The 12,448-nt window shown below is 34.9% G+C and overlaps 1 protein-coding gene across 4 annotated transcripts in view; it reads left to right on the top strand.

The window, feature by feature from the left end:
* MAP3K7 (mitogen-activated protein kinase kinase kinase 7) overlaps positions 1-12,448 on the top strand; it is a 46,629-nt gene that overhangs the window by 10,674 nt on the left and 23,507 nt on the right. For 3 of the 4 annotated variants that reach the window (XM_054399149.1, XM_054399148.1, XM_054399147.1), the window contains exons 1-8: positions 2,042-2,054; positions 2,938-2,983; positions 3,630-3,768; positions 4,907-5,031; positions 8,373-8,501; positions 10,493-10,623; positions 11,023-11,104; positions 12,238-12,389. In XM_054399149.1, the coding sequence (XP_054255124.1) occupies positions 2,950-2,983; positions 3,630-3,768; positions 4,907-5,031; positions 8,373-8,501; positions 10,493-10,623; positions 11,023-11,104; positions 12,238-12,389 (792 nt within the window). In that variant the 5' untranslated portion in view covers positions 2,042-2,054; positions 2,938-2,949. Of the gene's footprint in view, positions 1-266; positions 378-1,988; positions 2,055-2,937; positions 2,984-3,629; positions 3,769-4,906; positions 5,032-8,372; positions 8,502-10,492; positions 10,624-11,022; positions 11,105-12,237; positions 12,390-12,448 lie in introns of those variants that run through there. The other variant, XM_054399146.1, reaches the window with a different exon arrangement.

The raw sequence follows: 12,448 nt of genomic DNA, 5'->3' as shown, positions 1-12,448 counted from the left end.
CTTTCAAATAATTAGGATCATGCTTTTTTGAGATACTGCATGTTGATAATAAAATGTTTTGTATGTGTGTTTTCCAGTTCTGTAAATTTTGTCTGAAGGAAACTTAACTAAGCACAAGCTGTGCTTTGATGGCATAGTATTAAATTGCCACTGTAAAACTCAATTCTGTGTCCTCGTTTTTCCGAGTTAAATTTCTGTTTCTGAAGTCTTGCAGAGCTAATTAAATATTTATGATTTTAACTCAGGTGTTTCATATTTTGTTGTAGGTTGTTGGAAGAGGAGCCTTTGGTGTGGTCTGCAAAGCAAAATGGCGAGCTAAAGATGTAGCCATTAAACAAATAGAAAGTGAATCTGAAAGAAAAGCCTTCATTGTAGAGGTACAGTAAGTTTGCTGGAAAATAAAGGGTTTGGTAGAGCTTCTTTTCTTAAATTCATGGATGCATTTAGTATTCTAAAAGCTGTGTCTGTATTACAAGGTAAAGGCAGCTTCTGGTACCAAGTACAGGGCTGGACCCCTTGTCTTGCAGAACAGGACACTTGTGACAGCATATTTTGCTTCTCATAAAAAGTGAAAGGCAAGGAAGGAGTGAGAAGGACATATGGTTGTTGAAACACCAGTTCGTAGATTCTGTCCCAGTACAGAGTCAGAAAGCAGCAGAATTACCCACCAAAAACTTGGAGCTGATTAACACTTCCAGGAGCTACAGTGTAGGTTCTTCATACAATGAAGTTCATGTTTGAAACTTCCTTAGTTTTTTCAGCAGCTCTACTAATTTCATTATTTTTACTTACATATAAGTTTATTAATATATGTTATTCATGTAAAGGCAATCGTTCTTTCCATTCATTGTCTGCTTCAGAAGGATTTTGAGTAGTTCAGATACACTGATAAACTTTTCAAGATATGTAACATTCTGGAATCAGAAGTTTGCCATGTAATCTAAATTAGATATTTTGTGATGTGCTGCTTAGTATTTAGTCAATAAGAATCTAGGATGTTCAAGATACATAAAACATGTTAAAAAAAACTCTTAATTTTGGAACTGATAGTGTAACACAGTGAAGGGTTAAAGGATACGTATTTGTAATAGGCCTCTCTGTGTAAATATTTAGATATTGTTCATTACTGTAGAAAGTTTTTAGTGTTATTAGTCTGAGCCTAATTTAATGAGTAGACCTGATCAGTCTCCTAGCATTTTTGTGTTTAAAAGAGATCTGAGAAGGTAGTTCCAAAAATACTTCAGTAATGACTGGAGTTCAGGAAACCCTGTGCAATGTAAGCATCGGTTGTAATGTTCCATTATGGTTTTTTTTTTAAGACTTACAAAGTATTCACAAAAGAGAAATTTTAGCTTCTCAAACACTGAACAGGATATGCTGCCTCGGAAGTCTGTGTAAAGGGGAAAATTTCCTTTTTTTCTTTCCCTTCTATTACCTGCTAGTAAAGAAAATTTCAGTTCAAAATAGTCTGATTATTTATCAACAGAAACAGTGGTAGGTTCTTGGAACTGTCACATTGTAAAATAAGCCAGCCAGTTTAACATTAGAGTTGTGGGGTTTGGGTTTTTAAACACTAGTTTTCTATGTTGTGAATAAAGCCAATGTCATTTGGATTGTTTGTGTAGTAAAGACAATCAGGATTCCAAACCTAGAGGCTCCATGGAGAGCAGTGAACTTATAGAGGCCTTAGTTGAACAGTGCTTAAGACCTGAGTCATGTTAGTACACCATGAAAAAAATGCTTTCTTTGTATTTAATTTTTTTTAAAATACAGTTCCGGTTAGACACCAACCTAATTACATAAATTAAAATGCAAACAGGGACTTCAGTCTTTTATTTCTTAAATACACCATCTAGGGTTATGCAGAGATGTAAAACTGTAATTGCTGTGGTATATTGTTGTAATGGTATATGAATTGTAGATCTGAAAATAAGGCATTAGCCTTTTTTTTTTTCACGGTTTGAAGTGAATTTTGGTTTGCATTGCAGCTTCGACAACTGTCACGAGTAAACCATCCCAATATCGTCAAGTTATATGGAGCCTGTCTGAACCCAGTAAGTTACAGTTTTGTCAGTATGAGAAAAGGTATTTAACATATGCATCAATGCACAAAATGTGCATTTTATGTTAAAAAAAAATGTATGGTTTATGTATGTTGACTGTTTAAATCATAGTAAGGGAATACACAGATATGTAGGTTGGTTTATATTTTCAGGGTTTTGTTTTTCTTTTCTCCTGCTATGAGAAAGAATTTTTTTCAAGAAAATTCCAAAGTTATTGCTAAACACATCAGTTTGTCAGAGTGGAATCTGGTGTAGTACATACGTAGTGACATTCATCCTATTAATTGCTGATCAGCAACACAAAAAGAAAATCCATCAGCAATACATGATTCAAACCTTTTGAATCAGTTCCTATTCTCAAATACACAATCTTCAGGAATTGCTTCCAGAGCTGCAAAAAAGCACAGAAATTCTCAAAGCAGAAAGGCAAGTACCGTGGCAGTAACAGATGTATCCCTAGCTGCTTCTAGTATGGCTGTCTAATTAGTTAAAATAATGCTACATCCCCCCCTTTTTTTTTTAGTACTATTGGAATTCTTTTGACATCATATTTGAAGTTTTTTGTAAGACACTAAAAAAGGAGTAAAGGCTAATTAATTGCAGTTTGAAGACAGCATTGTTTTTCAACACTGAGGGGAGGGAGGTAATTTTCTTTCCTGACTTGCAGTGGGAACTTAAGTATAAAACTGATTTCCATTTCTTGTATACAAAAGTGTACCTATGAAATTGACTTTTTATCTTGTAGAGAAATTTTCCATTAGCTTACATATGGGGACTTTGCGGCTCCTGTCAAAGAACTTTCAGTTTACAAAAGCTGTTTTCCACCCCTACATTTAAAACATCCCTATTTTTTGTCCCCTCCCCACCCCCAAAGGTGTGTCTTGTTATGGAGTATGCTGAAGGAGGTTCTCTATACAATGGTGAGTATCATTTCAACATAGTGTCTTCCTGGAGCTGAAGTGCTGGTGTTAGGGCAAACACCCAAAACTCAAAAGTTGCTTCCTATATATGTCTCCATACTTGAAGATAATGCCAAAGCCACTGAGAACATGTCCTGGGCAACTGGCTGTAGGCAGCCTGCTTGGCCCTGCCTAGTGGACCTCCAGAGGTCCCTTCCAACACTAACCATTCTTTGAAATTCTAAAAATAATTTTAAAGAGAAAGGAATGTGCTTTTTAAAAATAACTTTCCACTCCACTGGCTAGTTTCTTGGTATCAGTTTGTTCTGTTTTATACAAGTTGTTTAAGGTTTTTCAGTGGAACATGTGAAAAGATTCTTTAACTTGTAAATTCCCTATAGACTTTACCAGGGATAGCTAAGAACAAGCAACACCTTTCGTATTGAATTTTATCACCAAAAGCTGTGAAAAACTTACTAACAATTGGAAAATATCTTGACCTTTCCATTATTGTAACAGTCTGCAGAAAGATGTTATCAGTTGCAGTAATGAGGCTTTGATAATTACTTAGATTCCATAGAGCTTTGTGACTGGTGTGTTGTTAACTCCTTTGTATCTGTTGTAATATGCAATAAAGTTCTTTTTAGTTTGTGCCTTTGTTTTGCAGTGCTGCATGGTGCTGAACCTCTGCCTCATTATACTGCTGCACATGCCATGAGCTGGTGTTTACAATGTTCCCAAGGAGTGGCATATCTCCACAGTATGAAACCAAAGGCTCTAATTCACAGAGACCTGAAACCACCAAAGTAGGTTTATGGTTCATATTTTTTTTACAATTTGAATTTAAGGTCATTTATAATGATTTCATTACATTTGAAATAAATACCTTTAGTTGATACCAACTTTTTTGGATGTACTATATTCTAAGTGAAAGCTGTGTGTTTAAAATTTCAGTTACAGAATGATGGTGCATGGTACAGGAAGTTAGCTGTACTCAGTTACTCTCTGTTATACTGAGAAAACATCCTTCTGTCCTATTTCATGGAAGAGGATTTTGATAAGGATAGGGCCTCTAATCAGAGGCATTTTAAATGTCCCAATTTTACAATGGGTTGTGATGCTCAATAAGAGAATGTTAGATGGGTAGGCTTGTTTGATTGCTTGATTTTAACATAATATTTAATCTGATATGTTAGACTTCTTTCTCTGTATGGCCATCCTCTTTATCCCTTCCTTCTTCCTCTTCCACTACTGCTGACAAAATATCCCATCGTTTTCCACTGAAACAAAAATTAATAGTTTTCTGCTCAGACAATTTGTTGATCTGACTCATTTACTGCTTCAGATCTTGCTCCACAGATTAGATGGAAACAGAGGTTTGGGGATCAGCAAGATCATCCCCTCTTGTTGACAGCCTGCAATTATTACCCGCTAAAATTATAACTTGAAGCCACACTTTAAATCTTGGATTCTTTCTTGTATCCCCAGTTTTGATTTAGACAGCTGTTAAGATGTAGCTTCAAGTGCTTTAATTTAAATAAATAGCTACAGTGACTGACATTAATGGGAGTCTTGATCGTTTTTCTTCTGGTAAAATTGTTACAGCACTTGTTGGGTTTCAGCCTTGCATCTGAAAGAGTCCTATTGTCAATTTATGCTTAGTAGCTTCTCCTGGCTCAGTATATTTACTTATAGTGTAACATCTAGGGATATTAATAAATTACACTATACATTAGATTATTTTAAAGTATTTCATATGATCAGATTAGGCTCCAGCAACCTTACTTATTTGTCGCATTCTAAAACTCAAGCACTGAGAAGCAAAGCCTTAGATATTCAACTATATTAGAATAATAGTTGTTGAGGTAACAAAAAAAAAAAATCAGTTGTTTATTACCAAACTAATTTCATCCTTCAATTTTAATTATTTTTTGTTTTTGACAGTTTGCTCTTGGTAGCTGGGGGGACAGTTCTAAAAATCTGTGATTTTGGTACAGCTTGTGATATTCAAACACACATGACCAACAATAAGGGAAGTGCTGCTTGGATGGCACCTGAAGTTTTTGAAGGTAACAATAATTTGCAGTGCTAATATGATATTGTCTTTCTAGAGATGCAACTGTGCATGAATTTGATATAGGAAATAAGAGCGTCATGTAAGCTGATTTTATTTCAATGAGTCTAACGTTTCTTTTATAATCTGTGTGGTTGTACACTGCCAAATATTTTGCAGCATTTTGGAGAGCAGCACTGAACTGACTATCATATTAGTATTAGTTAATTACAGTTGTGCCATTGCTGAAATTTGCATAAGGACTACCTTTAAACACCTGCTGTTTCTTATAAAATAAGTAAGTAAAACATAGCTGGAGGGCTTTTTTTCCCTAGGATTGTTCTGTTTCTGAGATTTTTAAGTCATTTCAAACTCAGATTCTGACATTTAAATACGCTGTCATTACTTTCACTGCTAGCTTTTATCTTTAGAATTGCCCTGTTAGTGTCTCTAAATTGAACATAATTGCCTTCCTTTTTCAATCCCCCACTTTCTTGCAACTCCATCTTTGTCTGCTTTTTTGTGTAATCTAGAGTTTTGATGTACTTCCCCTTTCCTACATACTAAGGAACTTGTTATCAATAGTTAATTTAGTTAGGTAGGAAAACAAGATATTTCTTGGGGAAGATTGATGATACTTGATAATTAGATAGGTAAAATTGCTCCATAATTATCAAAGAAATAATCCAGTGAAAAATTAGATTGCAGATTATATACCTTTTAGCCAGTCAGTACCTTAAATTATCATTATGGTTAACACAATGGTCTGGAGAAGTTATTTTCCTGCTTTAAGAAGCAAGTATCCTGGCTTTGATGTATTTGGCAAGTGCCTGTGTGTGGCAGCAGTTACACAGATTCAGGATCCTAGTGGCCTCTTTTACTGTTGTTATTCCAGAGCGGAGAAGCAAATTACATATATCCATATACAGTTTTAGGAGGTGTTTCCTACCAAAAACCACCTTTGGAGAATTTGTTTTGAAGGTACCGTTTTCTCCAGCATATTGCTTGGAGTACTCATCCAAGGGTCACCTGTTTCACTCTGGTGCTTAAAGTTTTTCTATTATGTCATTTTATATTGAGACACCTACTCTATTTGTTTAACTCTAGCTAGGAATGCTTCTTTCCTTAACATTTATTTATTTTTGAATGAAATCATATAAATAAGAGAGACTTTTCTTCTTTAGAAATAATCAATTGAACAATCAGTGTTAAAGCTAAAAGTGTTTTCAGTGAATAACCTTAGACTAGAGCAGACTTTGAATTAAATATTGTAGTAGGGATTTACAGTGCATATTATATATAATTCCTCTGGTGTGTGGATTCAACAAGGCAGAGCAAAGAAAACTTGTATTGCAAATTTATTCTTCTGCAGCAGTGAAAGCCTTCAGTTTACAGTTGGTTTTACGTACTTTTATCTGAAAGCATTTACTGATAATGACACAAATATTTATAAAAGAAAAAGTATTAAGGAAAGAAAGATAGCTTCTATGATGCAGCATACCAAATTACTTTTGAAACCATCATTAAACTACAAAAGCAATCATGTCTAATTTCAGAATTGCTAAACCTTTGTTATGCTCCTGCACTAGAATTCAGCAATGGCATAAATGCTGTTGACTCTTTTTATAAAAGACACAACAAACATCTGTTGTAGATGGCATAGTTCTCATTGAAATAATTGCCCTAACAATTTTCCCCCATTTTAAACATTAGGGCACCTGAAGTCTTGTGTACAGCTAAAACAATCTAAAGGAAAATAATATTATTTAGACCACGATAAAGTGAAATAAAGCAAGTGCTCTAAGCTCAGAACTCTAATCAGAGGAAACTTTTAAAATTCCTTTGGGATAATTGGATAAGTCCAGCAATGATTGTGTCTGTCCTAACTTGATCTGTTATGTAATGAAACAATACAGAATATTCTCTCATTTCTTTCAGATTCTCAGTTTGCAGAATTAGTCCAAGATTTCTCAGCCACAAAACTGAATTTCCTTGATTGAACAGGAGAATCGCAGTAATTCCCTGTTACAGGCTATGTCACAGAAGTGCTATGGCTGTGTAGATAAGAGAGATTGTTTTGCTTTCCTTAGCAATCTGCCATTGCTTACAGTGTGGGGTTTTTTTCAGTGCCTTTGAAAATAAACTGACTGATACAGCTGACGTATTCCCCTTCAGTAACTTTTGAACTCATTAGTCACATTCAACTACTTTGATACAGATGTCAAGAGTTTTAGAGATTCCAAGCTCTGAAAGAGTTTTGTAAAATCACTGGCTGGGAAAAGGGCAAATCTGTACCCTCACTTAGAGAGGACTTGTGGTTTGTGCTGCAGCCTGTCTCTCCTGTCTGCCTTGCAAACTGGCTGATCTGCAGGAAATGGCCCCAAGGCATGCTACTTTCCTTGTACAGTTTCTCAGAGGTATGGGACAGAGGAAGATGGCTGATAGAGTGGAGCCTGTTGTAACTCGATGCTGTATGATGGGTGTCTACATGGAAACTAGGCTTCCTTAATTCCACTATTTAGGAATTATTTGTCTCAATTATAGTTTCTGGTTACATGTTAACAAAAAAATCTCTTGACTGCTCTATGCCAATTTTGATCCTTGTTTGAAGACAGATGAACAAATCTTTTGTCTATATCAACACATCATTAGCCATTCCCATTTCTATTTAGTATTTGCATGAGCAGTGGTTACAGAGTATCCATTCTTTGCAGTCTCTGAATATATTTATTCATCATTTTATATCACCTGTGTGCTTTTCTGCACCCTTAACAGGAATTTTAGAAATATTGAGCTTATGGTTAAAGAACGTTAGTTACATAATGACAAGACAAAAAGTAATAATAAACAAGGAGGAAATAAGATGGTGAGGAACTGAGGAATCTGCTGGTTTGTTCATATCATAGTTCTGCTAAAGACCTGTAATTGGTAAAGAGCAGTTGACACAACAGAGATGTTATTGGCTGGCATATTATGACTCACATGGAAGAGGTGAGTTGAAGAAGAATATTTAGAGCAAGCAAGCATAGTTAGTTAAATCCTGAATAAAAGAGATCTTCAAAGCTTACCAAATTGCATTTTATATTATATAAGAGAAGTGTTGCATTTTATCATTTCAGGATGACTCCAAGTGTGAAAAGGATTGATTTCCAGAGAGAGACATTCTTAACAATGCTACTGTCAAATGATTTCAGCCTTAAGTTAGTGTGAATCAGCCAGATTTAGAAAACTGTTTCTTCTCAGCAAAACAAATGTGAAGTGAAAGGAAGCATATAGAGCTATTTATCAGCTTGATCTGTACTTCTTTTTATGTGTTACATAGAAAAGAGACAAATTGTAATGATGGCTTTCTTCCAGGTAGCAATTACAGTGAAAAATGTGACGTTTTCAGTTGGGGTATTATTCTCTGGGAGGTAATCACCCGTAGGAAACCTTTTGATGAGATTGGTGGTCCAGCTTTCCGCATAATGTGGGCAGTTCACAATGGTGAGTTGAAAATACTTCATTGCATTTGAGGTTGTGTATTTGACCTGTAAATTTGCTAAAGACTCTTAACCATGCAGCTTTAAATCACTAGTGTTTTTCTGTTTTATACTTCATTAAATATGTGTTTTTGTCAGAAAGACTTAAAATAAGCATTCACTTTTGTGTCACTATGGGGTCTTTGTTATTTGGCTGCTACAGTATTTGCATTTCCTGCTATACATAACCTAGCATAGGAACAAACAAGGGAAAAGAGCCATGTTCTTTTTGTTAAAGACACTCCTTTTTAAAGTGATCTGAATTAAGTGCTACAGCAAAACTCACAACCCTTCTGGCTGGATGAACGACAATTTTATTAGTCAAGTTGTTTTCTTGGTTTATTTAAATTGGGCATCTACAGTAAATGTGTGAGCTTAGGTAGCTTGACCTGTCTTTGAAAATGATCAAAACTGTCAAACTGCTGCAGGACCATTAGACGTTAAAAATGTTACTCTTTCTTTCATCTGTTTTGGTCTGAGGTTTTTTGTGGCTTTTGGTAGGGTTTTTTGATCTGCTGTTTGAATTATTTTACCTTTATGTCTAGGTACCTGCAGGCATGGAACAGGACACTACTGTGCTGTACTATACAGTACAGATTCTCAGGAGCTTAGAATATAGACAGGAGACAATGGTTGGATTCAAATCGACAAAAGAAAGCAGTGGTACAGCACTGGTCAAAATGAGACGGTGCAATATTTTCCTACTAGTGGTGCAAATTTAACAGTACTATGGCAAAGCAGAGTTTTAAGAAGAATTAACGTAATGATAGTTAAGTATTTCATTGAGCGTCTGCAAAGAGTTTCTGCCATTTGTGAAACACATCAAAGAAGTCGTGAATTTGTTTGAAAGTTGTAATTAACCAAGCAATCAATGAAGGCTGATACTCGGAGTGTCACTGCTTCAGTAATAAATGGTAGATGCTTAAGGTGAGCACAGGCATCCTGTTAGATGAAGAGAAAGGGGCAAACAGTGATAGGATGGATAAGCATTATAGTCATAATGAAACTCAAAGGTAGATGTTTTCAAATGGCATTTTTGAAGGAAGAAGGAGTTTCTCCATTTCAGTTTTTCAAGGACACAAGTCATTGAGATTAGGAGCAATGAGTTTCTTGCATAGAAGTAATGGTTGGGAGTCAGACATCTTCAGTGAGAGTAGCCTTTAGGGAAGACAGATTCCCTATCTATCCCTACTTTTGCTTTGAAAACTTTTTTTTTTTCTTTTCACTAAGAAGGAGGTGTTAGTGCACAACATCTCACTTGCAACCACTTTGGCACTCTTGATATATTACTCGTTATGCTTAATAGCATTTTTTTATACTTGCTGCTTTATATGCAGAATGTCACTACATCTCATGTTAAACACAACTGGATGTCCAGTGGTTGTGCTCATTGTTGAAGGAGTAGAAACTTGAATTAAAAAACCGGTTGAATAGTAATACAACAGTTGAAGTAAAATATGTAAATAAAAATGTCTATAGGCTATGAAAAAGTCACACAAAATTGGTGTTTCCCATGCTTAATAATTTCTCTGGAAGTTCATAAGAGCAAATCAGCCCTCAAAACTTGTGAGTAGCACAGCCAAATACTATTACTACTTACCTCCTGGTTTGGTCTAGACCTTTTATTCTTCAGAAAGCAGTAACACATTCATTAGCCATTGTAATATGTTGTATTGGGTCAATCACTGAATTTATTCAATGCACTACTGAAGGAAACGTTTCATTTCCTTTCTGTTTGTTTCTGTGTAATTGTAACTTGTGTGTTGGAAAGGAACTTTTTTGACAGTTTTTTGCTTGTAAGAAAGAAAAGAAAGTGCAGATTGGTTCTTTCAGACTACAGTTAACTACATATTTTCCTGTATTTATTCACTAAAATACTAGAGAGAGATCAGTTGCTGTCATTCGTCTTTGAGTCTGTTTAACAAATAAAGGATTTTTTTCTAATTTCAATTACAGGTACTAGGCCACCACTGATCAAAAACTTACCTAAACCAATTGAGAGTTTAATGACCCGTTGTTGGTCCAAGGATCCCTCACAACGACCATCCATGGAGGAAATTGTTAAAATAATGACACACTTGATGCGGGTATAAACATTTATTTTAGTATCTTAATAATTTTTTTGGACCTATTAAATTGGGAAGTGGAATTATCAAAGGAATGCCTTTTATCACACTCTAAAGGCAGGCTTGCATGTTTTCTCTTGCCTTCTGTTTCTTTTCGATAAAAATTATCAAATTATTGCAGTGGAAAAGGAAATAATTCCTCTTCTTATGGGAGATGTATACTAGTTCATAGCAAATTTGGGGAAGTTAGTAAACATACATGTGTTTTAATGTGTTACTAAAAATAATTGGGTATATTCTAAATTAATTATTATACTATATAATTTGCAGTTATAAATTATTTTATGAAATACTATTTAAATAATTTCAAAACAATTGTTAATTACTTTTTTTATCAAATCATTGCTGGTTTTTTCACAGTACTTTCCAGGAGCTGATGAACCTCTACAGTATCCTTGCCAGTATTCAGATGAAGGCCAAAGCAACTCTGCCACCAGTACAGGTACAGTTGTATAAGTAAGGGGAAAGAATGGCAATGTGAAATTACACAGATGGATGATAAAGCACATTGTCATATTGATGTTAAAGTCACATTGGGAAAGAAACCTTTCCAAAATCTTAAGCATTGACAGAAATCTGTTGGTTTTTTTTTTTTTTATTAAGACCTCATGCCACATTGTATTTAGTGTTCTCAGGCAATGGTTTTGCTGAAGGCTGCCTTTAATGGAGGACAAGCATATAGTAAAAGATGCCTCCATATGCCCACGTTTAATGTCTCTTCTTTTCCTCAAGAAGGTTTCTAGCAGTTGACACTTTTTCACTCATATATAATGTTCAGGAGTTGGTGTTTTTAGATTTTTGACTATTCTTGAAAGCTGCACCTGCTTTCAATGATGAACTTCACAACTTATTTCAGTTCTTTTATGTAAGATGCAGTAAGTAATTTAAATTCAGCCTAAGGAATTCACTGGAAAGGTGAATGGAATAAAATGTGGGATAGGCTTTCAGGTAGTCCAGCCCTCAGAGAAATCCTATTAGTAAAAGAAAATAGAGATCATTTGGTCTTCTCATTTTTTAGGGTACAGTTCTCCCACTTCAGTGGTTTTTAAACTTAGCTGCTTGGTTGGTCTGTTTTCTACTTCCAAAAAAATTGCTGTTATCATGGATAAAGTTTCCTTGACTAATTTGCAGCTTAGTGGCATTTATATTACAAAATCTTTTCAGCTGTAGCATTGTGCTCTTCTCCACCTCTCAGCAAATTATTTTAATATATTTTTTAACACATGAAACTGTGAATATATATCGTGTGATATTTTTCAGGTATTTGTGTTCCTTTATGGTTAATTAATGACTTTGTCATTAATTGTGTATAGGTTTGCTGATTGTTTTGTTAATACAACATCTACCCCAACAGATTTATTACAAGCTAAAGACTGACTTCAAAATTTCATCATAGTACTTAGTGGTGTATTCTGTCTTTTTCACTCCTTTCTGCATTAATGGATCTGTTGCAATCTTGCATTTTGTCTTTTGTTAAAAATTTTCAAACGTGTTGCTTTAAAGCAAAGTGAAGAGATGCACTTCAGTATTTTGAGTGAAAACTTACAAATGTTTTTCCTTGTTACTGATTTCTAGGTTCATTCATGGACATCACTTCTACAAACACAAGTAACAAAAGTGATGCTAACATGGAACCAAGTGACTTCCAAGGAGCTTCTACCAATGACACTATTAAACGTTTAGAGTCAAAACTAGCACAGCAAATGAAAAATACAGCCAAGCAGCCGGTAAGTCAATGTATGCAATTTTGAGCCCTGATAATGAAACAGGCAAAGATGGACAAAAA

The sequence above is a fragment of the Indicator indicator genome, chromosome 2, assembly GCF_027791375.1.
Source record: "Indicator indicator isolate 239-I01 chromosome 2, UM_Iind_1.1, whole genome shotgun sequence".
Lineage (NCBI taxonomy): Eukaryota > Metazoa > Chordata > Aves > Piciformes > Indicatoridae > Indicator > Indicator indicator.
The sequence above is the reverse complement of the archived record's forward strand: the minus strand, read 5'-3'. Positions and strand labels throughout refer to the sequence as shown.